Source organism: Papio anubis, chromosome 1, assembly GCF_008728515.1.
Source record: "Papio anubis isolate 15944 chromosome 1, Panubis1.0, whole genome shotgun sequence".
In the NCBI taxonomy this organism is placed as follows: domain Eukaryota; kingdom Metazoa; phylum Chordata; class Mammalia; order Primates; family Cercopithecidae; genus Papio; species Papio anubis.
In genome coordinates this window covers 15,452,420-15,479,004 of record NC_044976.1, presented here as the reverse complement: position 1 = coordinate 15,479,004, position 26,585 = coordinate 15,452,420, and the positions used below count along the sequence as shown (strand labels likewise).

General features: G+C 50.9%; 1 protein-coding gene across 1 annotated transcript in view; it reads right to left on the bottom strand.

The window, feature by feature from the left end:
* Window positions 1-26,585, bottom strand: part of PADI3 (peptidyl arginine deiminase 3) — a 38,164-nt gene that overhangs the window by 10,224 nt on the left and 1,355 nt on the right. The window contains exons 2-13 of the mRNA XM_003891205.3: window positions 17,624-17,804; window positions 15,149-15,221; window positions 11,697-11,758; window positions 10,577-10,694; window positions 9,457-9,582; window positions 6,933-7,111; window positions 6,363-6,466; window positions 6,167-6,278; window positions 3,779-3,886; window positions 2,433-2,584; window positions 298-442; window positions 85-187 (exon numbers count right to left, since the gene is read on the bottom strand). Of these exons, the coding sequence (XP_003891254.2) occupies window positions 85-187; window positions 298-442; window positions 2,433-2,584; window positions 3,779-3,886; window positions 6,167-6,278; window positions 6,363-6,466; window positions 6,933-7,111; window positions 9,457-9,582; window positions 10,577-10,694; window positions 11,697-11,758; window positions 15,149-15,221; window positions 17,624-17,804 (1,463 nt within the window). The remainder of the gene's footprint in view (window positions 1-84; window positions 188-297; window positions 443-2,432; window positions 2,585-3,778; window positions 3,887-6,166; window positions 6,279-6,362; window positions 6,467-6,932; window positions 7,112-9,456; window positions 9,583-10,576; window positions 10,695-11,696; window positions 11,759-15,148; window positions 15,222-17,623; window positions 17,805-26,585) is intronic.

Sequence of the window (26,585 nt, the reverse complement as noted above, 5' to 3'; positions counted from 1 at the left end):
CCCTCCCCCTCTCAAGCCATAATGTGTCTTAATTTGGGTGAGGGGCAGGCAAGCTGCAAGGAGGGACATGGCGCTGTTACCCACCAACAACCCCCTGGAACAGGAGGGCCCTCCCGTGGCCACACTTCCGCTTTTCCTGGAAGAGCTTGAAGCAGGCCCCGGGGCTGGCCAGGAGCATCCGGAAGCCCTGTGTGCAGAGAACAGATTCGGCTGAGCCTCCTGCCTTGGTGTGGCGCCCCGGAGCTCAGTTCTTGCCCCAGATGCCAGGGAAAGACATGTCATGCACCATGCTCTTACCTTCCCATCGGGGGCAGGGACGAAGCTCAGAAACTCATCCACGTGGCCCACAGCCAACCAGTCCACAAAGAGCTCCACGGGGGGCTGCACCTTCTGGGCATGGAGGAAGTCCCGCACCACCTGGGTGACCCTGCGGCCACTTGACCTGGGACCCACGAGGTTAAAAAAAAGTCGCTTAACTAAAAAGACTCCATGCAAAAATAAAATGACAAGAATTTAGCATTCCTGCAATATCTGATTTTTTTAAAAACAAAAAATATGCATTACTTTTTTTTTTTTTTTTTTTTTTTTGAGACGGAGTCTTGCTCTGTCGCCCAGGCTGGAGTGCAGTGGCCGGATCTCAGCTCACTGCAAGCTCCACCTCCTGGGTTTACACCATTCTCCTGCCTCAGCCTCCCGAGTAGCTGGGACTACAGGCGCCCGCCACCTCGCCCGGCTAGTTTTTCGTATTTTTTAGTAGAGACGGGGTTTCACCAGGATGGTCTCGATCTCCTGACCTCGTGATCCGCCCGTCTCGGCCTCCCAAAGTGCTAGGATTACAGGTTTGAGCCACCGCGCCCGGCCACTTTTATAAACAGGAAAGATAATAAATATGTATATTTTATTTTATATATATATTTATTTATTTTTGAGATGGAAACTCACTCTGTCACCTAGGCTGGAGTGCAGTGGCACCATCTTGCCTCACTGCAACTTCCGCCTCCCAGGTTCAAGGGGTTCTCCTCCTCAGCCTCCCACGCAACTGGGATTACATGAGTGCACCACCAGGCCAGGCTAATTTTTCTGTATTTTTACTAGAGATAGGGTTTTACCATGTTGGCTGGCTGGTCTTCAACTCCTGACCTCAAGTTATCTGCTCGCCTCGGCCTCCCAAAGTGCTGGGATTACAGGCATGAGCCACTGTGCCCAGTCAGATATGTATATTTAAAAATTCCACTCAGGGTGAGTTCTGCGTGAAGCAGACTCAGGACAGGTCGGTCATACCAGGGCAATGACCCACCAGGTCCCACCATCCAGGAAAATCTTCAGAACCACCCTCATACCAAGTCCTCATTCTCCAAGAGACAGATTTCACCCCCGTGTTCAATCTTTAGGAAAATGTATCTAAGGGCATGGTCCAGCTTCCTCTTTCAATGGGATATGTATTTGAGGGCAGTGAGTCCCCTGCAAAGCTTGATTCTGGATTCATTCATTATTTGATCCCAAGTCTGTTCTAACAGCTTTGTTGCATTTGGTTAGCTCAATGTCTTGGTCTAGTGCACAGCAAGTAACCAATATGATAGGATTCCTTTTCCATCAGCACCCCTGTGTCACTACTGAACAACACATCATTTGTTTTGGTAAAAATGATATTTTTACCAATGGTAAAAAATGATATTACCATTTACATGGTAGTATGAACAAGCTTTGACCTAAAGGTGTTTTCTCCCAGGACTGTTGGGAATGGAAACTTTTTCTTTTGTTACTTTTTTTCTTTTTGAGACAGAGTCTCCTTCTCTCACCCATGCTGGAGTGCAGTGGTGTGATCTCAGCTCACTGCAAGCTCTACCTCCCAGGTTCACGCCATTCTCCTGCCTCAGTCTCCCAAGTAGCTGGGACTACAGGTGCCCGCTACCACGCTCAACTTTTTTTTTTTTTTTTGTATTTTTAGTACAGACGGGGTTTCACTGTGTTAGCTAGGATGGTCTCGATCTCCTGACCTCATGATCTGCCCACCTCGGCCTCCCAAAGTGCTGGGATTACAGGCGTGAGCCACCGCGCCCGGTCTTCTTCTGTTACTATTAATTGACTGTTACTAGTATCATCTATTTATTTTCAGAATCAGAAAACCTGAGTCTAGTTATAACTTTGCTTTCTATGTGACTCACTTACCCTCCCTGGGCCCACTTGTAAAATAAAAGTGTTGGACCGAATGATCTCTTAGGTCTCTGCTCTCTCTGGTTTCAAAGTCCCCGAGGTAAGTGTGTACCGTGTCTGGTGAACACCCACCACGCCCACTACATCCGGGAGTATAATTTCATCACTCCTTGCTTCTGATTCTCTTCAAGGAGTGGAATGGCCCCTGCTCCAACATCACCACCACCCCTAACCCTCAGCCTCCACCCCAGGAACTCCGCTCCCTGTCACTCTCTCACCCAGGCAGGTTGCCCCCAATGAGGATCCTCCCCAGGGGGTACTCCTTCCCATTGGCCACCACTGGGGGGCTGACCTCCAGGTTCCCAAAGGAGTCCAGGCCACTCACAGACCTGTCGCGTGGTTCCCGAGTCACGTAACCAAAATCTGGACCCTGGAGAGGGAAACCAAGTTAGGCGGGGGTGGAGGGTACCAGGAAGAGCCTGAACCAACTTGCTGGGCTCTGAGCTCCTTCAAGACAGGGTGGGAAAGGCCATCCATTCTTCAGATGGAAATACAGAGTCATTGGCGGTGGGTGGGGGATCTGAGCCAGTCAAAATTTCATGCACGCATAGCAGGCCAAGTTGGGAAGTGCTCGGACTCTCTGGCCTTGCTGCCTTATCATGGCAAGACAGCAGGGGACGCTCTGGTCGCTCCACCACTCCGCATCGGACATACAGCCTGAGGCTATGGCCACTCCACCCCCTTACCTACACAGCCTTCCTGCCAAGTTCAGACCAAGGGCAAGTGGCAGCCCAAGTGGCCAGTTGTGGGAACCAAGAGGCTGCTGATGGCTCTCTGGGCCTCTGTCTTTGAACTCTACAGAAGGGGAGACCTCCCCAGGGCCATCTCTCAGAAGGAACTTCGACAACATCAAGGGTCAGGAGAGAGAGCTCCTAGCATCTGTGTAATCAGTGAGGGGGTTGGAGGGGTCTTCTGTTCTTTATGGCACCAAGCAAGTCACTCCTCTTTTCTCAGGAGGTCCCAGTTAGCAACCATCGCCTTCCCTCTTATCCTTTTTAATTACAATAATGATAGCAGCTAACGGTGGTGCGCGCGCACACACACTCCCTCCATGCAGGTACTGTGACGATGAGACGCTTCACAAACACCTGTGAGGCCAGGGCCAAAGTATCATTGTTACTGATGAGGAAAATAAGGCTCAGAGAGTGGTAGTAACTCACGCAACATCACACAGCATGTAAGTAATGGAGCAGGGTTGTTCTGACTCTAAAGTTTGTGTTCTGAACAGGTGCACCATCCTGCTTCCCCTATTTAGTGCTACAAGATTTAGTAAATAAAAATACAGGATGCCCAATTAACTTTGAATTTTAGATAAACAACAACTTTTTTTAGTGTAAGTATATCCCATGCAGTATTTGGGACATACTTACACCAAAAAGTTAACCTGTTGCTTGTCTGAAATTCACATTTGACTGGGCATCTCCTGCATTTTATCTGGCAACCCTACCCTCATCCCCAAAGAGCACAGTTCCCACCGCTGCCCTCTGTACCCCACACCCCGTTGTGGCCCTTGGGGTAAGGCCTCTCAGCTCTCACAGGTGGGCTGCAGCCGGGGACCACTCACCAGGATTCTTTTGTAAGGGAAATCCTGCAGTTCCCCATTCCTTGGGGAGTCAAAGACCACTGGGAGGGTCTTGTGTGGCGCCTGAACGTAGCCCAGCTCCATCTCATCCTGCAAGTGAGGAGAGGCGAGAGATGCACAGCTGTGACAGTCAACAGCTGCCCCTGCTGGTTCGGCTCTGAGCCCTGTGTGCAGACTGCTCACCAAGACCCCTGTCCCAAGCATGTTTTGCACTTGGATGTGGAGAGGACCGAGGTCAGGGTGCCTGCTGACTGGAGGAGGGGCTGGAGGCTCAAAGAGGGGGTGCACTTGTCTAAGGTCACACAGCAAGACAGAAGCCAGAGGTGAACGAGAGGGGGTGTCCCCATGAGTGCTGGGCCAGGGCAGGTGAACACAGAAACCCCCACGGTGGCCTGAGTTGGACAGGGCTGAGGGACCCTGTGGGGATACAAATATGCCTCCTTCTCAGACCCACAAATGTGCCCAGGTCAGTCCTGACCCCCCAGATTCTGGAGGAAAAGATGGCCCAGTGTGAATGAACTACACATCCAGGTCCTGCCCTAAACTCTTTATAAACATTAACTCCATTCATCCTCATGACACGCTTGACGTGGGTGCCATAATTACCCCATGTGACAGATGAGGAAAATGAGGAACCAAGAGGTCTAATTATTTATCCAGTCTGGGTGTGGTGGCTCACACCTATAATCCCAGCACTTTGGGAGGATGAGGCGGAGGATTGCTTGAGGCCCGGAGTTTGAGACAACCCTGGGCAACATGGCAAGACTCCATCCCTACAAAAAAATTAGCTGAGCCTGATGGCTGCACCTGTAGTCTCAGCTACTCAGGAGACTGAGGCAGGAGGATCACTTGAACCCGGGACTTCGAGGCTGCCAGTGAGCTGTGATCACGCCATGGCACTCCAGCCAGGGTGACAGAGAGACACTGTCTCCAAAAAGAAAAATAAATTAAAAATATATTAATTAAAAAAATAAAAATTAAAAAATATTTGTCCCAAAGCTCACAGCTAGTCAGTTGGTGGCACAGCCAGGCTCTAAACACAGTCCATCTTGCCCCAGAGTCCTGCCCCAAACCCTCTCACTGGACTGACCTCCAGCCAAGAGGAAAGCTCCTTAACTTGGCGTTCAAGGTCTCCCACCTCAACCCTTGCCTCAGGCTGCCAAGTACCAGGCTGTACAGGAGGCTCAACCCTGTACAGCCTCCTGTACAGCCTGGTACTTGGCAGCCTGAGTCCCAGCACTGCCTGTACCAGCTCTGTGGCCCAGTCACGCTCCCCTAAGAGCTCCTGAATTATGGTGGACTTACAGGAGGTTATCAAGAAATGATGCTATGCCTGGCCTGCAGAAAATGCTGTGTAAATGGCAGAAGTCATGTGCACCCATCTGCCAAGTCTGGTCCAGCTCAGATGCTCTCCTTCCCGGAGGTCTTCACTGATTCCCTGGGCAGAGGTGATGCTGCATCCCCCAAACCCTGCTAGTGCCTTGCTGGTACAGCCTCTGCACCCTAGATCTTTTTTTTTTTTTTTTCCTTCCTTCCTCCTTCCTTCCTTCCTTCCTTCCTTCCTTCCTTCCTTCCTTCCTTCCTTCCTTCCTTCCTTCCTTCCTTCTTTCCTTCCTTCCTTCCCTCTTTCTTTCCTTTCCATTCCATTCCTTTCCTTTTTCTTTCTTTTCTTTTCTTTTTTCTTTTCTTTTCTTTTTTGAGACAAAGTCTCATTCTATTGCCGAGGCTGGAGTGCAGTGGCACAACCACAGCTCACTGCAGCCTTGACCTTCCTAAACTCAGGTGATCCTCTGACCTCAGCCTCCAGAGTAGCTGGGACTACAGACACACGCCACCATGCCGTGCTAATTTTTTAACTTTTTTGTAGAGACGGTTTTACCATGTTGCCCGAGCTACACCTTAGATGGTAGGAGTAGGTATTTTTGTAGCCATCATTCTGCACGCCAGGGTTTCTCAGCTTCAACACTACTGATGCGTGGGACTGGATTATGTTATTGTGGGGGCTTGTCCTGCGCGCTGTCTGCAGGTACTGCCAAACGTCTCCTGGGGACAAATCGCCTCTTGATGAGAACCACTGACCTCAGCTGTTGAGGGCAGGGAGTGTGTGTTTCACACCTGTGCCACCCCTATGGGCCTAGCCCAGTGCCTAGCCCAGATCCGGTGGGTGAATGGGTGTTGAATCCAGCATCAGCGTGTGTCTGGGTCTCCAGAAAGTTCTGGAGAGAGGCCTCTAGGTCTCACATTAGAAAGGGCAGCAAGTTCCCTGGGGAGCACCCAGGTCCTCCTGGGCGTTTCTCGGTGGCCTCCAGATGAAGGCCTTTCCCTCTAGGATGGTGTCCTGGCCGGGCCCTGCCCAGCGGGTGTGGTTACCTGGATCCAGCGGTCGTTGCGGTTCTCGGCCTGTGGGCAGATGGTCAGCTTGCAGCCGGCCTTCCTGGCCAGCTCTGCCACCGCATCCACAAAACACGTGTTGTTCCTCACACTATGGAGAAGCCCAGGGAGGAGGGGCTCAGGATGGAGCCAGGGCCTGGGGGCCAGAAGAGCCACCCACTGCCCCAAGACTCACCGGCACACGTACACCTCTAGGGGCGGCAGGGTGCTGGGTGTCATGATCCAGGGTGCCACTCGGAACACCACAGTGTCAGTGAAGATAGGGGATGCCGAGAAATCCTGCAGGGGCAGACCAGGGGAGAAAGAGCTGGACTTGGAGTCCAGAGGCCTGGGGGGACTCTGAGTCCACCACTGTGGTCTGTAAGAAAGCCCCTTGCTTCTCTGCAAGACGGAAATGAACCAGAGGGGGCGCTAAGAAGTCCAGGGTCTTTCACACCAGTGGTGCCTGGTAGACTTACTAGGAATGGAGCCCTCCCTACCGCCCTTTATTATTACTACTTTTTGGAGACAGGGTCTTACTTTGTTGCCCAGGCTGCAGAGTGCAGTGGGATGATCATGGCTCACTGCAACCTCAACCCCCCCTGGATTCAGGTGATCCTCCCACCTCGGCCTCCCAAGTAGCTGAGACTATAGGTGCACACCACTATGCCTCACTAATTTTTTTTTTTTTTGTAGAGATGGGGTTTCACCATGTTGCCTACACTGGTCCTGAGTGGACCCCCTCTTGAACCGCCTCTGTCCCTACCTCGTTGGAGTCGTCCAGCAGAGTGACATGGAAGGAGATGAGTCCTGTGAAGCCGGCATCGGGGAAGGACAGGCCTTCCACGAAGAAGCGCTCCTCGTCCCCATGGAAGCGGGGTACCTCGTAGGACACCTTGTCTTGGCCCAGCACATGCCTATAGGCCTCACAGACATCCTCAGGACCTGGAAGGGGAGGGAAGGGGTGGCTGTGACTCCCTGTGGGCCCAGGGAGCATGAGTATGAGGGACACGGGAAGAGGTCTGCAGCCTCACCAAAAATTCCAAGTCCTCCAACAACTCCATCCTTTCACCTCCACTGGCAAAGGAGAGGACAGGTAATACACAGTGGGGGCGCGGCTGAGGGAAAGGATCTTCCTTTCTAAGACTGGCGCTCATGTCTTTTTGGAGGGCAATTTGGCAGCATCCAACAAAGTAATGTTTACCCCTAGCCCAGCAATTCCACTACTAGGTATCTTTCCTACAAAAATACATCTCCAGGCTGGGCACGGTGGCTGATGCCTGTAATCACAGCACTTTGGGAGGCCGAGGGTGGTGGATCACCTGAAGTTAGGAGTTCAAGACCAGCCCGGCTAACATGGTGAAACCCTGTCTCTACTAAAAATACAAAAATTAGCCGGGCGGTGGTGGTGCACACCTATAATCCCAGCTACTCAGGAGGCTTAGGTAGGAGGACTGCTTGAACCTAGGAGGCAGAGGTTGCAGTGAGCCGAGATTACACCACTTTACTCCAGCCTGGGCACAGAGCGAGACTCCGTCTCAAAAAAAACAAAAAACAAAACAACAAACAAACAATAAAAGATACAAATTCACATAATATTTCTGTACAAGAGTGCTCGATATTCATTAATTCATCAAATATTTACTGTGCAACTACAGTGCACCCATGGGGTATGGTTCTGGACTTGAACAAAGCCCCTGACCTCAAGCAACCTGCACTGTTATAAAATCAAAACACTGCAAACCACTATGATGTTCAGAGAACTGTGTAAGTCACAGCACCTCTACGCTTAGGAATATTATACAGCAGTGGAAAAGAATGAAGTGGAGCTCAATAAATACCAGGAAAGATGTGTGGGATTATTATTCGATGAAAGAAGCCGTTTGGAAAGCAGCATATGGACACATGCCGGAGAGCATGTATAATAAAGTTGGGAAGTGCATAACCCAATTCGTTAACAGTGAGAGTCAGATTTAGGCCAGGTGTGGCGTCTCACGCCTATAATCCTAGCACTTCGGGAGGCCAAAGTGGGTGGATTGCTTGAGCCCAGGAGTTCAGGACCAGTCTGGGCAGCATGGTGAAACCTTGTCTTTACAAAAAAAAAAAAAAAATACAAAAATACAAAAATACAAAAATTAGCAGGGTGTGGTGGTACATGCCTGCAGTCCCAGCTACTTGGGAGGCTAAGGTGGAAGGACTGCTTGAGTCTGAAAGGTGGAGGCTGCAGTGAGCTGAGATCACACCACTGCACTCCAGCCTGGGCAACAGAGGAAGACCTTGACTCAAATAAATAAATAAATAAATAAATAAATAAAATAAAGGCAGATTTAGAGACGGGGTAGAGAACTCTCAGGTTTCATTTTCTATACTTCCATATTGTCTTTATTTTAAAAATTGTCATTATTTTTAAAATGTCATTGTCATTATTTAAAAAATAAGCGGCTGGGCGTTGGTTGCTCACGCCTGTAATCCCAGCACTTTAGGAGGCTGAGGCAGGTGGATCACGAGGTCAAGAGATCGAGACCATCCTGGCTAAGACAATGAAATCCCGTCTCTACTAAAAATACAAAAATTTAGCTGGGGGTGGTGGCACATGCCTGTAGTCACAGCTACTTTGGAGGCTGAGGCAGGAAAATCGCCGGAACCTGCGAGGTGGAGGTTGCAGTGAGCCAAGATTGCACCACTGCACTCCAGCCAGAGTGACAGAGCGAGACTCCATCAAAAAAAAAAAAAAAAAAAAAAAAGCATCTTATTACTTGTATACAGTTTTACTTTCTCAAAGGCATTTAGATTCTTACTTTATTTCTTTCTTGTGATTTGGGCACTGTGACTATGTAAAACAGCAGCCATCTATATCTGGGGGGGAATACAAACTGAATTAATTAGGGGTGAAATCTATGGTGTTTGGGGTTGGTTTTACAATACTTCAGCGAGACAGACAAAACAGTGATAATTGTTTAATCTGAGTGAGAGGCACGTGGGGATTCATCGGCCTGCTTTTTGTGTATGTTTCAAATTTTTGATAAGAATTTCTACATACGCTTAAAATGTATTTGAAAAGTTCATTCATCCAATAAAATGACATCAGGCCAGGTGTTGTGCTGGGGGCACCAGTTCGTCAGTTCCAAAGCCCCCACTTCTGACTGCTCTTACTGTGACCCGCCACCCACCAGGGCATCTCCCGGAGTGTGAGCAGGACCTGCCCATGGCCCAAGGCAGGAAGACGAGGTTCCCTGGCAGGCAACCTGGCAACAGGGCACAGACGGCAAGGGGGAGTGGCACAAACTCACCGCAGACATGGAAGACCTGTGCCCGTTCGGCATCATAGCTGGAGGTGTGGAGGACAAGTTTGTGGTCGTCAAAGAGGGCTGCAGGGCCCTGCGTCCGCAGGACCATGACAGACATATCTTCCAGGTCTGTGAAGCCAGACAGAGTGGTCGTGACTCAGGGGAGTCCTGGCCACTGGCCCCTTCCTCTGCTGCTTGGCTCCCTCCCCTGGTCAGTGGGTATCAAGACCTGGGTCTCCTAGCCCCAGCTTTGTGAAAACCCTGGAAGCCATCAAGAACAAACCACGAAGACATCTATGCTCTCCTGGACTCATGTTTCCTCAATTGCCCAGAGAAACATGAAGTGTGGCATAGCCAGCCGGTGTCTGACACGCAACAGGTGCTCCAGAGAAGCGAGGAGGGTAAGGCCATGGGGGCATTTCACAGGTGAGGGTTCTGGTGTCCGTCCCAGCATCCCTCCCTGTGACACAAGCCTCTCCCTTCCGGAGCCCGAGCATCCCCATCTCCAATGGTGCCCACTTCAGAAGGCAGCCATGGGCTTCTTCCGTGGACAGTACCTAGCACACCCTGGAATAGTGCAGCTCATTCTCCGTGGGGCTGGAATTCAGGACAGATGGGCTTAGCAAGAGGTGGGGTGTCACAGAAATTCAGGCCAGAAGTGCAGAAGGAGGAGGCCCAGATTTGGGGTTGAGAGGGGAGGCCCTGGATCAGACACCGTCTTCAGGGAGTCTCCTTGCTTCTGAGTCTCAGCATCCTCATCTCTAAATTGGAGTGATGATACCGTCCCACTTGGATGATTCAACGAGAATTTGGGGAAAGGGCCTGGCACACAGTAGATGCTCAAACAATGCTAGCATCCTCTGCTCCCCTGGAGGAAGAGAATGGCTAAGTGGCTCATTTCCAGAGCTTCTCCCCTGGCATGTGAGTGCCTGCTGGCACTAGAGACACTAGGGAGGGGCAGCTGCCAGCCTGAGATGGGTTTTGAGGAGCATTGAGGAGTGTCTGGAGGCTGGCGCTCTCCCCTGGACTCTGGCCTTAGAGTCCCGCGGGTGGGTTGGAACTCCCAAGGGGTAACTGAGCAGTGACCCTGGACACCTGGGGACTCAGGCTGCCCTGGCCTCACCTTGCAGGCAGCGCACGTGCTCGTCACAGTTGTCCTGGACACCACAGCTTGGATCATCACGGTCACAGTTCACCAGCAAGATGCCACCATACCCACTGGGCCCCCAGACCCACTGCCGCTGCCAATGGCAAAACATAGCCAGTGATGAGGGCTCAGATGAGACCTGTGCCTCCCTGCCCAGGAACCCCAGCCTGGCCTGTAACCACCCCACCCTGTGAGGTTAGGTCCATGTTCTCGAAACACCTTCTCAAGACATGGCAATGGCAATGGCTCTCTATTGCCCACACCATCCAGTCCAAAGCGCAGAGCTGTCTTTCGTGGCTGTCTGTGATGGGCCTTCAGCCAACATCCTCTTTCTCAATAGGCAATCTCCTGATTCTAGGACCACATGCCTTACTCTGTGCTCATTCCTCCATTAAACGCTCCTTAGTTTTGCTCCTGCCATTCCCTGCACCTGGAATGCCATCCCTCCTGCATCCCTTCAGAGCCCAGCTCAAGAGTATGTCCCTCCAGGAAGCCTTCCTCTCCTGCCCAGCCCACCTCGACCTTCTCCATTAACTCCCAGGGCACCAAGTTCCAACACAATTCAGTCCCAAGTTCTTCAACAGTTTCATATTTGGTTTCTCTTCTCGCCTAGGTCAGGATCAGCATATTATGAACTGTGAGCCAAATCAGGCCCACTGCCTGTTTGTATAAATAAAGTTTTATTGGCACACAGTCACATCCATCTGTTTGTGTATTAACTGTGGCTGCTTTCGCACTATCATGGCAGAATTGAGACCTATGGCCCACAAAGACTAAAATACTTGCTATGTGACTTTTCATGGAAAGAGTTTGCCCACTCCTGACCTAGATCATGAGTCCAGAAGGTCTTGATCCCACAAACCAAGGCCTAGCTCAGGGCTGGGTACCTCCATGCCTGATAATTCCTGGTGATGATTTTTCTGCTGGTGAAAGAAGATCCCCAGCCAGCCATACCTGGTTTCTGTTTTTGGCTCCCTTGGCCTCAGCATCAGCTGGGAGGCAGGGAGATACCTGTAATGGCCTCGCCTTTCTTAACCCAACCTAGAGCAAGCTCCAACTGCACTCCCGCTTCCTGGGCCCAGGCAGAGATGCTTACCTTGTCTACAAAAGTCCTGTCCTGCTTTCCCTCACAGTTCAGGTCGCAATCCAGAGAGATGTCTGTAAGAAGAGGTGGAGGGTAAGTCACTACAAGGTTCCCAGGAGCTCAGGGCAGGCCTTGATCTCAGGGCTTGTCTGGGGCTGGGCAAATGCAAGTCATTTCCAAGGAGACACCATCCAAGAGGTGAGGGCATCTGCACCCTCTGGGCTGGGGAAAGACGCCTGAGGCAAGGAGCAGGGTCACAGCAAAGGCCCAGGACAAATGCTGCCCCCTCTAGGAAGCCTTCCCTGACCACTTCCTATCTGCATTCTTGCAGCCCTTGCAGTCCCAGGCACACCCTGAACTGAGCCCAGGTCTCCAGGAACATTCTTGTCTATATAAAGCTGCCTCATCTCCTTGGAATGGGGTAGCAAACCTGGACTTTGGTGTCAAACAGATGTGAACACGAACCCAGGTTCTGCCACCTACTGACTGTGTGTCCTCTCTGAGCCACTCACAGTCCCCAAATCCCACCCCCATCCCACCTTCTTAACATTTATCCCTAGACACTGGGGGAGATTTCACAATGCAAATGGAGCATTCAAGAGGTCAGATCAATCTTCCTGCTCTGAAAAAAAAAGTAGTCTTCTTAGTTCTTAAAGAAGAAGCAGTGAGGAGCACGGAGGGAGAGAAAAAAGAATAAATTGGATAGGATTTTTTTTTTTTTTCCCCGAGACAAGACAGGGTCTCTGTTGCCCAGGCTGGAGTGCAGTGGCATGATCATGGCTCACTGCAACCTCTGCCTCCTGGGCTCAAGTGATCCTCCCACTTCAGCCTCCTGAGTGCTGGGACTACTAGTGCATGCCACCATGCCCAACTAATTTTTGTATCTTTCATACAGACAGGATTTCACCATGTTGCCTAGGCTGGTCTTGAACTCCTGGGCTCGAGTGATCCACCCACCCCAGCCTCCCAAAGTGCTGGGATTACAAGTACGAGCCACCACGTGTGGCCTGAAATGATTTTTAAACTTGTGAAAAGATACTCAACCACCATGCAACAAGTGGATAAATCTTACAAACACAACATGGGGCAAAAGATGCCCAACACAAAAGAATATACGTGATATGACTGCATCCGTAGAAAATCAGATGGTAAAATGAGACCATGTTATTTGGGTATGCATATTCAGGAGATAAAACCATAAGGAAAAGCAAGAAAATACTTATCACAAGATAGTGGTTACCTGTAGGGGAAGAAGGGAGTTATGATCAGAGAGGGACATTGAGGGGGACTTTGGGGTGCTGGTAGTATTTTATTTCTTGGGCTACTCTTGGATTTATTTCCTGGGCTATTCTTCAGTTTGCTTTGCAATTATTTGTGTGTGTGTGTGTGTGTGTGTGTGTGTGTTGTTTTATACACATATGTATGTAAAATAAAGCTTTATGTACTTTTCTGTCTATGTTGTTTTCCAATGATCATGTGTGTATGCATTTGGGCTGCAGATGGGAAATGCCCAACCTCACTCCTAACTAAAGAAAGGCAAAGTAAAACAACAGTGAGATGCCAACTGATTGGCAAAAAGGGAAAAAGTTGATAATGCAGTGTTGGCAAAGCATATATGCAGTTGGCAGACATGTATACTGATACAATGTTTTTGGAGAGCAATTTGGCAATATCTATCAAGTTAAAAAATATAGATTCTCTATAACCTAGAAGTTCTGCTTCTAAAAAATGCCTCCTACAGATAAAGCATTTTCAACTTCTTTGCTAATTGCTTCGCAAGTGTGTAAGCCAAAGCAAACTCCCACCCACTCCTTTGTAAGGAGTTTCCCAGCTTCACCACCTTGGCAATGCTCAGTTAGGCATCTTTTAATTTGGGTTTTGATCACTGGGGCTTTCTCTTCTGTGAATTGCTTATTCATGTTTTTGCCCATTTCTATTATTTTTGTCCTTTTCTTATTGATTGGAGTTCTTCATATTCTATATGCACCAAGTCAGCCATATGCATTGCAGATTTCTTCTCCTAGTTCATAGTTTGGCTTTTTACTTGTCTGTTGCACATAAATTTTTAATTTTAATACAGTCTAATTTAGCAATCTTTCCCCTTACGATCTTTGCACTTTCATTTTGCCTTGTTAAAGAAAATCTTTACTATCTTGAAGGTACAAATATATTCTTTTCTAAAAGCTTTACAATTTTGATTTTCACCTTAAGATTTTTAACTGACTTGAAATTTAGTTTTGAGTATGGTGTGAGGTAGGGCTCCAAGTTCATTTATTGCCACACAAACATGGGTCTGTTATTTGCTCCATTGCTCTATACCAATTTCACAATGCCTCAAGTACTATAGCTTGAAAAAAAAGTCTTGATATTTGGAATTGTGAATCCCTCCACCTTGTTCTTCATCAAAATCATCTTAGCTATTCTTGACCTTTGCTCTTCCATACAAGTTTTAGGATCAGCTCTGTAAAGTTATAGTAAAAAGCCATGTTGGGGCTGGGCACAGTAGCTCACACCTGTAATCCCGGCACTTTGGGAGGCCGAGGCAGGCAGATCACCTGAGGTCAGGAGTTCAAGACCAGCCTGGCCAACACAGCGAAACTCTGTCTCTACTAAAAATACAAAAGTAGCTGGGCGTGAAGGCATGAGCCTGTAATCGCAGCTACTCAGGAGGCTGAGGTAGGAGAATCATTTGAACCTGGGAGGCAGAGGTTGCAGTGAGCTGATATTGTGCCACTGCACTCCAGCCTGGGCAACAAGAGCGAAACTCCATAAAAAAAGAAACCATGTTGGAATTTCTATGGGAATTGCATTGAATTTAGACCGTCTGATACTGTCACAGAGCTCTTAGATTTCTTATGTTTTTTCATTTGTTTGTTTTATTCTTTTTTCTCTTTGGGTTTCAGTTTGGGTAACTTTTATTCACTTATCTTCAAGTTCACTGATTCTTTCCTAAGCTGTGTCAGGTCTACTGGTGAAACCTTCAAAAGCATTTTTAAAATCTCCATTATTATGGTTTTTATTTCTAGCATTTCCATTTGACTCTTTCTTAACAATTTTCTTTTCTGTTGAAATTCCCCATCTGTTCATGCATGTTGTCCACCTTTTCTACTAGAACTCTTAACATATTAATCACAATTACTTAGCTCCAACATCTGAGTCATCTTGCATGGAGTTTGTATATCCATTTGTGGAGGCTTAGCAGAAAAACTTTAAGCTGACAAAAGCAAGGTCCAGTTTCATGTCTATAGTATGCTTCAATTTGCTTACAAAATAGTAGGGATATACAGGTATGTATGTGCCTTCATATATAAGCACAGCATATCTCCAGGAAAATGCTGGGTTTGGGGAACTAGAAGTCTTGAGTTGGAGGGAAGGAGGTTTAATTTTCAATGTATACTCTTTTGTACTGTTTGAATTTTTAAAATGTGCCCTTGGCCACACCATCAACATGGCCCCCAACTTACCAACACAGGTGAGGTAGAGCACCGCGTAGGCCAGGGGCAGAGGCTTGTGGCTGGAGTGGTAGGAAATCTGAACCTGTGGAGAGTTGGGCACAGAGTGATACCAGCAGAAGCCAAGAGCTCCCACCCCAAAAGATAGTTCTCGGGGATCTGGTAAGGAGGGGAAGGGGCTCCAGGAACCTTGCTCTTTCTTTAACCTCCTCTGTGCCATTTATTTTTCTGTGTCTTGGTTGGCACATCTGTAAAACGGGAGCTATTTGTAAGAGCTTCTCTAGAGACTTGGGTCCCAGTCCCTCCAATAACCTACTCCATGATTTTTGACAAGCTCTTACTCCCCTTTGGGCCTCAGTTTTGCCATTTGTAAAATAAAGGGTTTGGACTAGGCAGGGTTTAGGCACACTCTCCAAGCCAACATTCTTGTCTGTGGGACTCAGGCCTGGGCTTGAGCCTGGAACCTCTGGGCACTCTATGACCTTGGCCAAGGCCTCTCACCTCTCTGAGCCACCTCAGTTTTCTCATCTGCAAAATGGGAAAAGGTCTCTACCTCTATAGGTCTCTACCTCAGAGGCTTGCAGTGCAGCTTGGAAATGATAAATGTAAAAGACTGAGTCCATAGGAAGTGCCCAAGAAATACCAGCTACTGTTATCAGTGGGCAGATGGCATCTGGTGGGGTGGGAGGTGGTTAAATGCAGGGCTCTGGGGTCAGGTGGCCTGGACTCAGATGCTGGATCCTCCACTTTTGAATATCCCAGGAAAAGTTACTGATCTTCTCTGGGCCTCAATTTCCTCAACTGTAAAGTGGGGATAATAATAGTTCCCACCCTTAGGACTAATTAGAGGCTATGAAGATGAAAGGAGTCATGCATGGGGCATGTGCAGCTTGGTGCCCGGCCCACAGTGAGCACCCAAGAACTGTTACAGGGTGAGGATGAAGATGGCGAGGATGATATTTGGTTGGAGGCAGACGAATCCAGGGCATCCAAGTTCCCTTTAAAGCAAGACCCTCCTGTTGGGGTGCTCCCTCCTGATGTGGGTCTGTCAACTCTCTGCTTCTGATGTTTGAATTTCAGCCAGAGGGGGAGGATCTTGCAGGGGCCACTCACCTCCTTAGTCCTGGGAGCCCCTAAATCCTGCAATTACTGACCCCCACGTGTCAATCACCAGCAGTGATGCTTGCCTCAAACATACAGTTACTGGGATCCTGGCCAAAGGCCGGATTGGGAGCAGGGGTATATGGTGGGCAGGGGGAAGAGTGGGAGAGACTCTGAACTTCCTCCATCCCACCAGCCATCATGGCCAAGGAATTCAAGGAGGGGGGTACCCACACCATCCCCAGTTCAACCGGCACCAAGGTGGGGCCCCTCACAGGCTGGCCGGTCCTCTTGCACTGCCCCTGGGACTCTGTCCTGACTCTCACCAACTCTGCCACTCACTAGATCATGTGACTTCAGGAAAGCCACACCCCCTTCTCCATCTTAGTTTTCTTGCCTGTTAAATGGGTTCACTGGGTCCTGCACTATGTGCCTCACGGAGTTCAGTGGAGAGGCTCAATTCAGATGCATAGCTGGGAACAGAGGTGGGGGTGATGGAGGGAGGCTGCCCCCAGGGGTCAGGCAGGTCTGCACTGAATTCTAGCTCTCCTGACCATTAGTATGTGGTCCCGGGACAGTTACTCTGAACCTCAGTCATCCCATCTGTGAAATGGGCATCAGTCCCCTGCCTCTCTGGGCTGCTGTGAGGACTGGATAAGGTCATGGCTGCCCAGTGCCTGGCACGTGGTCAGTGCTTCTTAAAGGGCTAGTTTCTGACATCACTTCTGACATGGAGTGGATCCCACTCCTCCCACCCTCCAAGTCCTGGTCCCCATCAGCCCTTGAAGTGAACATCACCTGTGCGAAGCTTAAAGGCCACCCATTTCTCCCATGTGTTAAATGTCCCTACCCTGCAAAAAGGATCAGGAAGAGAGTGGCTTAAGGACAGCAAAGCACCTTGGGGAAATTGTCACCTAGGAAGGGGGTCTCCCCAGGCACCGGTGTCCCTCCCCTGTCCCTGCTTTCTCTCTTTCATTCAAAGTAGCAGAGATCCCCTGATCAACCCTCAGCCTATATATGAGGAAACTGAGACCCAACTCAGCAGAACTGGGACAACTCCTTCTCCAGGGGGTCTTGGGAAGCAAGAGAAGGAGCAACACTGGCTCCTGTGGCACTCCGCAGCAATGATAGGACGCAGGGGTTCTGATTATTCCATTTTACAGATGGCAGACAGAGGCCCCGAGGGGTGATACGGCTTTCCAAGGACACAAGGTATGTGTCTGTAACTTGCAGAGCTGGGATTCAAAACCAGCAGCATGGCTCCAAGGCCAGGCACTTACCCACTGTGCTGCCCTGCGCTCTAGAGAAAGAGAATGTTGGGCCCTCCTAGAGCTAGACAGCTGCCTCCCCCGCAACCTCTCCCCACTCCACCAGGGACCAGCTCACATGGCTGTCGTTGAGGTCATTGCTGGGGGAGTTCATGACCACGATGATCTCCAAAGTCGCGTCAAAGCGCCACCGTCTGGTGTCTGCGCGCTCCCGGCCCCTCTCCATGTTGGGAGAGATGTAGATGTCCACTCCAGGCGTCCCATAGACCTCGAACATCTCTGTGCCCTCAGGCACTGACCTGGGCAGGACAGACAGCCATGGGCGGTGCTGAAGGAGGTGTGTTTTGCTCAGATGTTTGAGCTTTGGCTCAAGCCCTGCTTCCTCTAGGAAGCCTTCCTTGGCCACCCAGGCCCCTCAGATCCTCACAGCAAGTTCCCAGGAGTCAAGCCTGGACCCCACACGAACATATACACAGTCAGCCAGGTGTGGTGACTCACTCCTTTAATCCTAGCACTTTGGGAAGCTGAGGCGGATAGATCACTTGAGGTCAGGCACTTTGGGAAGCCGAGGCGGGCGGATCACTTGAGGTCGAGACCAGCCTGGCCAACATGGTGAAACCCCGTCTCTACTAAAAGTACAAAAAATTATCCGGGCATAGTGGCATGCGCCTGTAATCCCAGCTACTGGGGAGGCTGAGGTAGGAGAATCGCTTGAATCCAGGAAGCAGAGGTTGCAGTGAGCCAAGATTGCACCACTGCACTCCAGCCTGGGCAAGAGAGCAAGACCCGGTTTCAAAACAAAACATACACACAGTCTGACGTTCTAAGCCCCTGTGTTAATGTCATTAACATTTCCCTTGTGAGTTTCTTTACCACCCACCAGAATGGCGAGCTCCTCAGAAGTCAGAAACCAGCCGTGTGCTGGATAAATCCCCAGGGCAGGGCTGGGCACGAAGAGCTCAGTGAACACCAGCCAGTGGTGGGTGGAGCCCCTTACAGTTCTGAGAGCTTTAAAAAGAGCAATTCTCACCCCAGATCCCATCACATGTCTCCTTAGTGGGTGGGAAGATATCCTTGGATTCTTCCCTGGGAAGGGAATTCAATCTGGTTGAGTGCCCGCTGCATGGCAGGCACCTGGCACACACAGCTCCCTCCACTCTTACAAGCTGTAAGGTGAGCAACATCATCCCCATTTGACATATTAGCAACTGAGGCTCAAGAAGGCCTAGTGACAAGCCTGAGTTTGCATCAAATGGCAGAGCCAGGTGTGCACCAGGTCTGACTCCAAGCCCCTGCTGTTCCACAGCTCTGCAGTGTCACCCGGGAAACTTGGCCAGATTTGGTCAGATATCTGTGATGTTACCTGGCCCTGAAATTGCATTTGCCTCGTTCCTGCTAGTCTGGGGTTCCTCGTTGGAAACCAGCTTGTGCATCCTTTGACTATGGGGTGCCCACTGTGCACTCAGGTACTACCTGGCTGGGCCGATCCACCCACAGCTCTCCCCACTGCCCCAGAGCTGTTGATCCCGCTGGGGAGCTGAGGACCAACATTGTCCAGGGGAGCCAGATGGGGCTCGGGGCCACAGGATTACAGTGGGAACCCATGTAGGGAGAGGCCACTGTGAGTTGGAGGGCTTCCTGGAGGAAGCAGCATGCACCCCCCTGGGGGATAACAGTGACTGACACTTGTTGAGCTCATGCTCTGTGCCAGCCCATCATGCAATCCTCTCAATAACCCTAGAAGGGAGGCACCATCTATTACTGTCTCCCATTATACAGATGGGAAAGCCGAGGTTAAGTAACTTGCCCAAGGTCTGTGGTGGGGCTGGGATCCAAACCCAGCCATGTGGCTCCTCAGTCCACAGTCTTGCCCACCACCTCCCCAGGAGTAGTAATAACAACAATACCGTTAGACAAAAACCCCCCAGCCTCTGCGCCCTTAGCACAGCAGGCCTGGCCAAGCCTTTTTGTACATTAGCTCATCTGATCCTCACTGCAGTCCCAGGATGAGATAATTACTCCTGTTTACACATGGGGAAATGAGGCTCGGGATACATACAGGACTCCCCGAGTTTTCACAGCTGGCCACTCCCCTCCTTTCCCATTTTCCCTCGGAGTAAGGCAGACCTCCCCAAAAACACCCTCTTCACTCTTCCACCAACATGATTCTGATACATCTCACAGCAGCTCTTTTATAAAAAGGGAAATAAACCAAGCTCAAGCTTCTCTCCATCAGGCGGGTTACACTCTGGGGTGCGGGCCCCTGTCAGGTGTCCTCACCAGGTGGAAGGGACAGACACACCTGTTTCTCCTCCTAAGCGGGGCTGCCAGACTTAGCAAATAAAAATACAGAATGCTCAGTTGGACCTGGATTTCAAATAAACAGTCAATCATTGTTTGGAACTCCCATGAAATATTTGGGATATACTTATACTAAAAAATTACTAATTATTTATCTGAAATTCAATTTTAACTAGGCATCTTTTATTTTATCTGGCATCCCTACTCCCAAAGGCTGTAATTTCCAGGGCTAGTGGAGCCCTCTGGCCTGTTCTGCCCTGGGCAGCGCCCCACAGGGGAAATGGCAGACCCAGGTAGAGAGGCATGAAGACACAGAGACAGAGAGATAGGGACAGAGAGACTTGGAGAGACACAGCGAGATGGAGAGTCAGAGACAGGGAGTCAGAAAGACAGACACAGGAAGACAAACCCAGGTAGGAAGAGCAGCCTCTCATACCCTCAGGAACACCCTCAGCCCCACTCCTGAGGCACCTGACTTCCATCTCCCAAGTAAGCCTTTTTTGTTTTGTTTTGTTTTGTTTTGTTTTGAGACAGAGTCTCGCTCTGTTGCCCAGGCTAGAGTGCAGTGGCCAGGCTGGAGTGCAGTGGTGCAATCTCGGCTCACTGCAACCTCCACCTCCCAGGTTCAAGCAATTCTCATGCCTTAGGCTTCCAAGCAGCTGGGACAACAGAGCCCACCTCCGTGCCCGGCTAATTTTTGTATTTTCAGTAGAGACAGGGTTTCACCACATTGGCCAGACTGGTCTTGAACTCCTGACCTCAGGTGATCCGCCTGCCTCAGCCTCCCAGCTGGGATTACAGGCATGAGCCACCACGCCTGGCTGAAGCCTGTAAACTTTTTATGGAACTCCCTCAACCCCAAAGCTGTTCCCTGGGCCCCGAGCATCCATGGGCGAGGGCTGAGCACCCTTGATAGTCCTTCTGGTATGAAAATCCCACTCAGTCCCCAGGCTCCAGCCCCTGCGTGTAGGGTATTTCAGCCCAGCGCCCTTGCCCCTCCATGTGCCAGGCTCTGTGTGAGATGCTGGGGGATTCCTAATGAAGATCCTACCGTCCAGGAGAGTCCCCAGGGCCACGGTCTGAACAAGGGCTTCGCACAGAAGGTGAACAAGCTACATCTGAGGTTGGGGAAGGGAGGGTCCGCAGAAGTCGAGGGCTCGGGTGATGCTGGGACCAGACTCAAGAATTAGGTTCTAGACCAGGCTGGGTCACACCAGCTGAGCTTGACTAAATCACTTAGTCTCTCTGGGCCCATTAACCTCACCTATAAAGTGGGATAATGACACTTGGCCAACCTCATGGGCAATCATGAAACTCAAGTGTGATAATAGATGGGAAAGGCTTGGAACACCATTGGCCCAGGACAGGGAAGGGGTTATTAAAGTAAATGAGGGTGCAGGAAACGGGTCTGGAGGCAGGATGAGACAGTGGGCTGGGCAGCTGGGGCAGGTTCCCCAAGGAAGGCACCAAGAGGAGACACAAGTGAGGGGAAGGTGTTTTCACCATGGAGCCTTAAGAGGTCTAGTTTAGACTCAGGTTATAATGAGCTTGTTTTCATTTTATCCCTCTGTAATGGGGAGCCAGCGACGGCTCTTGATCAGGGGGGCAACATGATGGAGCCGTGTTGAGGTACTTGAGCCCGTGGTCCCGGGGCCAGGCAACTGGGTTCAAACCCCAGTCCCACCACTCATTAGGTGTGTGACTTTGAGCGAGTGACTGCCTCCCTCAGCTGCAGCGTCTACATCTATCTGGTGGGGATGAGGAGAAGATGAAAGGAACCAGTGTGGGTAAAGCACTCAGGATAAGCAAAAGTCATGCCCTCATTTCACTGCTGGGGAAACTGAGGCCCAAAAGAGAAGCGACTAGAAGGTAGGGCTGCTGACTCCCAGTCCAGTGCTTATGCCTGTCATGAAAACTGTGTGCTAGGAAAATGAAAGGGGCAGCTGCTGGGAGGAGATCCTGCATCAGGTACAGGAGGATCTAGCTTCCCATTTCCTAGAGAACAGGGGAAGTACCTGGAGCCTCACCTGGACAAAGTCCTTCCTCTCCAGGCCACCTTGAGCTGCCAGCATGGCTGAGTCGCCACATGCTGGCTTCTGGGTTTTCTAGGCAGTGCTTCTGGTCTAGCCCTGGGCTCAGGGCCTTGGGCCCTCCCCTGCTGAGGCTTCCATACACAGGCCTGTCCAGGGCTCTCCCAGCCCCACACCCTCCCAGCCAGCCCGAGAACTCAATTGCTCCCATGGCACAGCCAGCCTAAGATGGTGAGTGGGGGGTAAAACGTGGTAGGGTGGCCGACAGCATCGGTTTGCTGGGACTAAGGCTGTCTCTGGATACAGAATTTGCTGTGCTAAAACCTGCCAGGTTCCAGACAAAGAGGAGCAGTTGGTCTCCCTAAAAGTAGCCAACCGCAGACCCACCTTATTGAAAATGTAGATTCTTACAGTGCTGCAGGCAGGGCCCTGGAACCTCATTTTAAGCCATTCTGATGTTCACTGACATCTGAGAATCACGGCTTAAAGTAGGTTGTCTTAGAAATGCTGGAGTCTGGTCCCTCCAGCGCGTGTAGAGTTGACTCAGTGTGAGCCCATCCCCTCGTGTATCACCCCCTTCAATGGTGAGGAGGAGGATGGGGCATTGGTGATGAAGGTATCCCCCACAGCCATATGACATGTGTGCTATTATCCCCACTTTACAGATGAGAATACTGAGCCTTGGAGACGGCAGGTGATTTACCCAAAGTCACACAGCTAGTAAAGGACAGAGCCAGGACTCACCGCCAGCTCTGTCCCCACTCCCCCGCAAATCCAAACCTACCTTCTCTCTTCATGGACTCAGGGCCTGGACTCTCTGGGAGCACAAAACCAGACATTTCAGGAGCTGAGAAACCGATGGGAAAGGTCCCCATGGCTGAACACAGAAAGGCTGACAAGATGACCAACAAGGTCTCCACCAAGCTGGACTGTGGGAGCAGAGGAGACCAAGACCCAGGCAGCTGGGTTTCTGGGTGGCAGTTCCAGCTGCCCCTCCCCAGTCAGCAAGGATCCCAGATCTGCCGACCCTGCCGGCCTCATCAACCAAACCAGGTTCAGGAAATCACGGTCCCACCGTAATCCTGGATGGCCCTGCCCCACCCTACCCCTGGAAAGTGGCAGCCACATACGCCCTTTTTCCAAATCCCCCGTATTTAAAAGGGTAGAAATGCACCAGCCCCCCCAGGGCCCAGCTCTCTGCACAGGCAGGTCAGAGCTCTCACATCAAACAAAATCAGATGTTGACAGAATGGAAGCTGCTTTGTCAAATCAGCGAGGGGATTCAGAGGCCTCCATGAGTGGAACTTGAAACCCACTGTTCTGTGCCAACCCCTTCAGCATCCATATGGGGAAAATGAGGCCCAGGGTTGAGTGGAAAGTTGCTCAAGATGACATAGTGAGTGGCAACAGAACTAGGACCAGAACTCAGGGTCCTGGCTCCATTAGGCAGCCTCTGCGGAGACAGGGTGACATGAGCCGTTTGTCCTCCCAACGAGGGCAGCAGTTCTCAGCCCCAGATGCACATTCATCCCCAGTGGATCCTGGAAAACCTAGGGTGCTGGGACCCTTCAGAGATGAGTTGAATCAGGTTTCGCAAGGTGGGGCCTGGGCATCCATTATTTTATGGGTCCCCAGGTGATTGAAACACGCTGCCAGGGTTGAGAACCTCCGAGCTGGAGAAAAGAGGGGCTGGATGGCTCATCACCAGGTGTGGTCCCTTAGGAGACACCTGCGCGGGGTACCTTAGTGGTGGGCTCTCTGCCTTCTGTCTTTTCCATGTGCTGCTACTTGAGGTCATTCTCAGGGGCGGGAGCTGTGCACCTGCTCAGGTCAAGGTGGCCCCCTCTTAGAGGTGTCCGGGCTGCCATCAGAACAGACTCCGCTGCCCTCCAGGCTGCTATGTGTGCTGGGCCCCTCTGCAGCCATGCAGATGGGACCTGACCCTTCCGGGACCTTCTGACTGCGGGGCCTACACAGCTGTGCAGCTGAGAATACCTGGAGCTCTGGGGCCCTTAGAGCCAAGTGTGCCACAAGCCCCACCAGGCCCTCCAATCCAGGTGAGTCTCAGCACCTCTGTGACTCAGTTTCCTCTTCACCAACAGTCAGAGATCCTTCATTTGAATTGGAAGATCTGGTTTCTAGTTTTAGCTCTGTCCCTAACTCGCTATGTAACCCTGAGCAAGTCATTTACACTCCAGGCCTCAGTTTCCCCAAGTGAAAAATGAAGGGGTGGGTAAGACCCCAGAGATGTCTCACTGAACCAGCCTGGGGACTGCTCTCCAAGGCCACCTGTGATGAATCCCAAAGGTGACCAGCTTCGCGGGCCCCTCAGCCACAGGCGCAGCCACAACCCAACAGACTCCAGGAAGCATCTCCACATGTTACGGGAAAGCGCCGTGGGAGTGGGTCCAGTCCGTCCTTGCTACTGGACCAATGACAGAGGCCCTGAGGATGGCCCTCTCCACCAGAGGTGGTCCTGGGATTTTGATTTTGCCCATTAAGAATGAAACCAGGCCAGACATGGTGGCTCTCACCTGTAATCCCAGCACTTTGGGAGGCTCAGGCAGGCGGATCACTTGAGCCCAGGAGTTCAAGACCAGCCTGGGCAACATGGCAAAACCCCATCTCTACAAAAAATACAAAAATTAGTCAGGGACGGTGGTGCATGCTTGTAGTCCCAGCTACTCAGGAGGCTGAGGCGGGAGGATCGCTTGAGCCTGGGGAGGTCCAGGCTGCAGTGAGCCAAGATTGCACCATTATGTTCTAGCCTGGGCAACAGAGTGAGCCCCTGTCTCCAGAAAAAAAAAAAAAAAGGAAAGAAAAAAGAAAGCAGCTTTCTTCCTGCACCAAGGCTTTGTGCTAAGGTTTGCGCTGATGATTGAGCCTTGAGAAAGAGCTGTGTGGAACCAAGCAAACCACCTGGGCTGTGGAACTTGATGGGATCTGGGTTCAAGCACTTGTCAGAACACCATCCCTCTGAGCCTGCCTCCAGTTGCAGGGAGGAGTTAATGAGCCACCAGACGCCCAGTGCATGGCTCAGTGCACCAGGGTACCCTTCCTTCCCTTTCCCCATCCTAAGACTCACTGCTCAGGAAAGAAAAGCCCCCATATCATGCCTGGGTCATCTTCAATTCATGGAAAGGCAAGAAGATAAAGTTGAATCCACTGCCACAGATAGAGAGGCCCAACAGACTTGCTTGTCCTCGTCCTTCAAGGCTTTGACTGGTGCCCCTCCTCCAGGAAGCCTGCCCTGACTCAGCTAGGCTAATTTATCTTTTTTCAACTCCTTCTCCCAATACGGTCCAGAGGCTGTTTCCCAGACATCTTGCATATGGCAGGTTTGGGGATGCTTGAGGCTGTCCACAGGCCCAGGACAAAGCCTTAAACCGATGATGATGATAATGGTGACAGTTAACATACTGAATGTTCACCACAAATCAGTATTAGTTACATGCTTTGCACACACAATCTCATTCAATCCCCCCAACTGCCCTGTGAAGTAAGGCCAAACTGGGTTACATCCTGGCTCTGCCACTCACTGGCTGTGTGACCTTGGGCAAGTTGTTTAACCTCTCTGTGCCTCTGTTTTCTCATCTATAAGATGACGATGATGACAGTACCCACTTTAGAACTGTGTGAGAATTAGTTAACATATGGAAAGTGCTTAGGACCAGCACTGCTGGGGAGTGGCATTAAGTGTCATTGCTGGTATTATTATCATCCCCAGGCGACAGGTGAGGAAACAAAGACTCAGAGAAGTTAAAGGAGTTTTCCACAGTCGGAGAGCTGGGAAGTTGCAGAGCCAGGATGGAGCCACCACACCTACTGCCCTTTCTCTTGTTGGCCCGCAGGCTGAGCACCCAGGAATGTTACATCACAGCACCTCCAAGCCAGGAGGGACCTCAGAGCTAACTCAGTCCTGCTCCCTTTCCCAGAAACGAGTCCTTTCTGCAGCACTCCTGTAAGAAGGTTGTCCAGCCTCTGCCGGCCTCTCAGAGGGGAGGGGCTGCTTCTGCACCCTTGTGTGTGTCCCCAGAGCCTGTGCTCATCCTTCAAGGCTCTGACTGGTACACACACTAGACTCAAAAGAAATACTTGAAGAATGTGTGAATGAACAAACTAGGAGGTCTCCACTCCCACCCCTGGGGGGTTAGGCCATCAGGGCCCAATAATCCCTCATTTGAAGGCATCAGAACTTCCATCCCCTACCCTGTGACTGTCCCACCCTCGGCCTTCTCTGTAAACCTCCAGTGTGGCTCAGGTGACTCCAGGAAGCTATGGCCTTTGTCTCCTATCACCCCAATCCATCCTCTATCCTCTAAGGAAGCTCTGCTGGGGAGGAGCCAGCCCCAGGCTTCCTGGGGCAGGTCAAACCGGAGCCACATCTGCCCAACAGGCACGAGGTAGCAGGGGCAGGTGCGTCACCCCATGGCACACAGCCCAGTCACCTCATGGCAGGCAGACAGTGGTGCCAAGTGGTAGCTACCCCTCCTTCCTTACCCCTCCTCCTTACCCCTGTGGCACAGCCTCCGTGGCTTCCCCTTCCTGCAAGAACCACTGAATCCCCTTCCTCCTCCTCACTGCCCATCCACCCACCCAATACCAGGATTTATGTCCTGGACTGGCTCTGCTCCAGACTTGGTTCCCTCCCATGAGCAGCTCCTCAACCCTCTCATCCAATGCCCTGGAGCAACCCCATCGCTGCTCCCAAGTTCACCCCGATTTTTCGAGTCTTAGTCTCGGAGACTC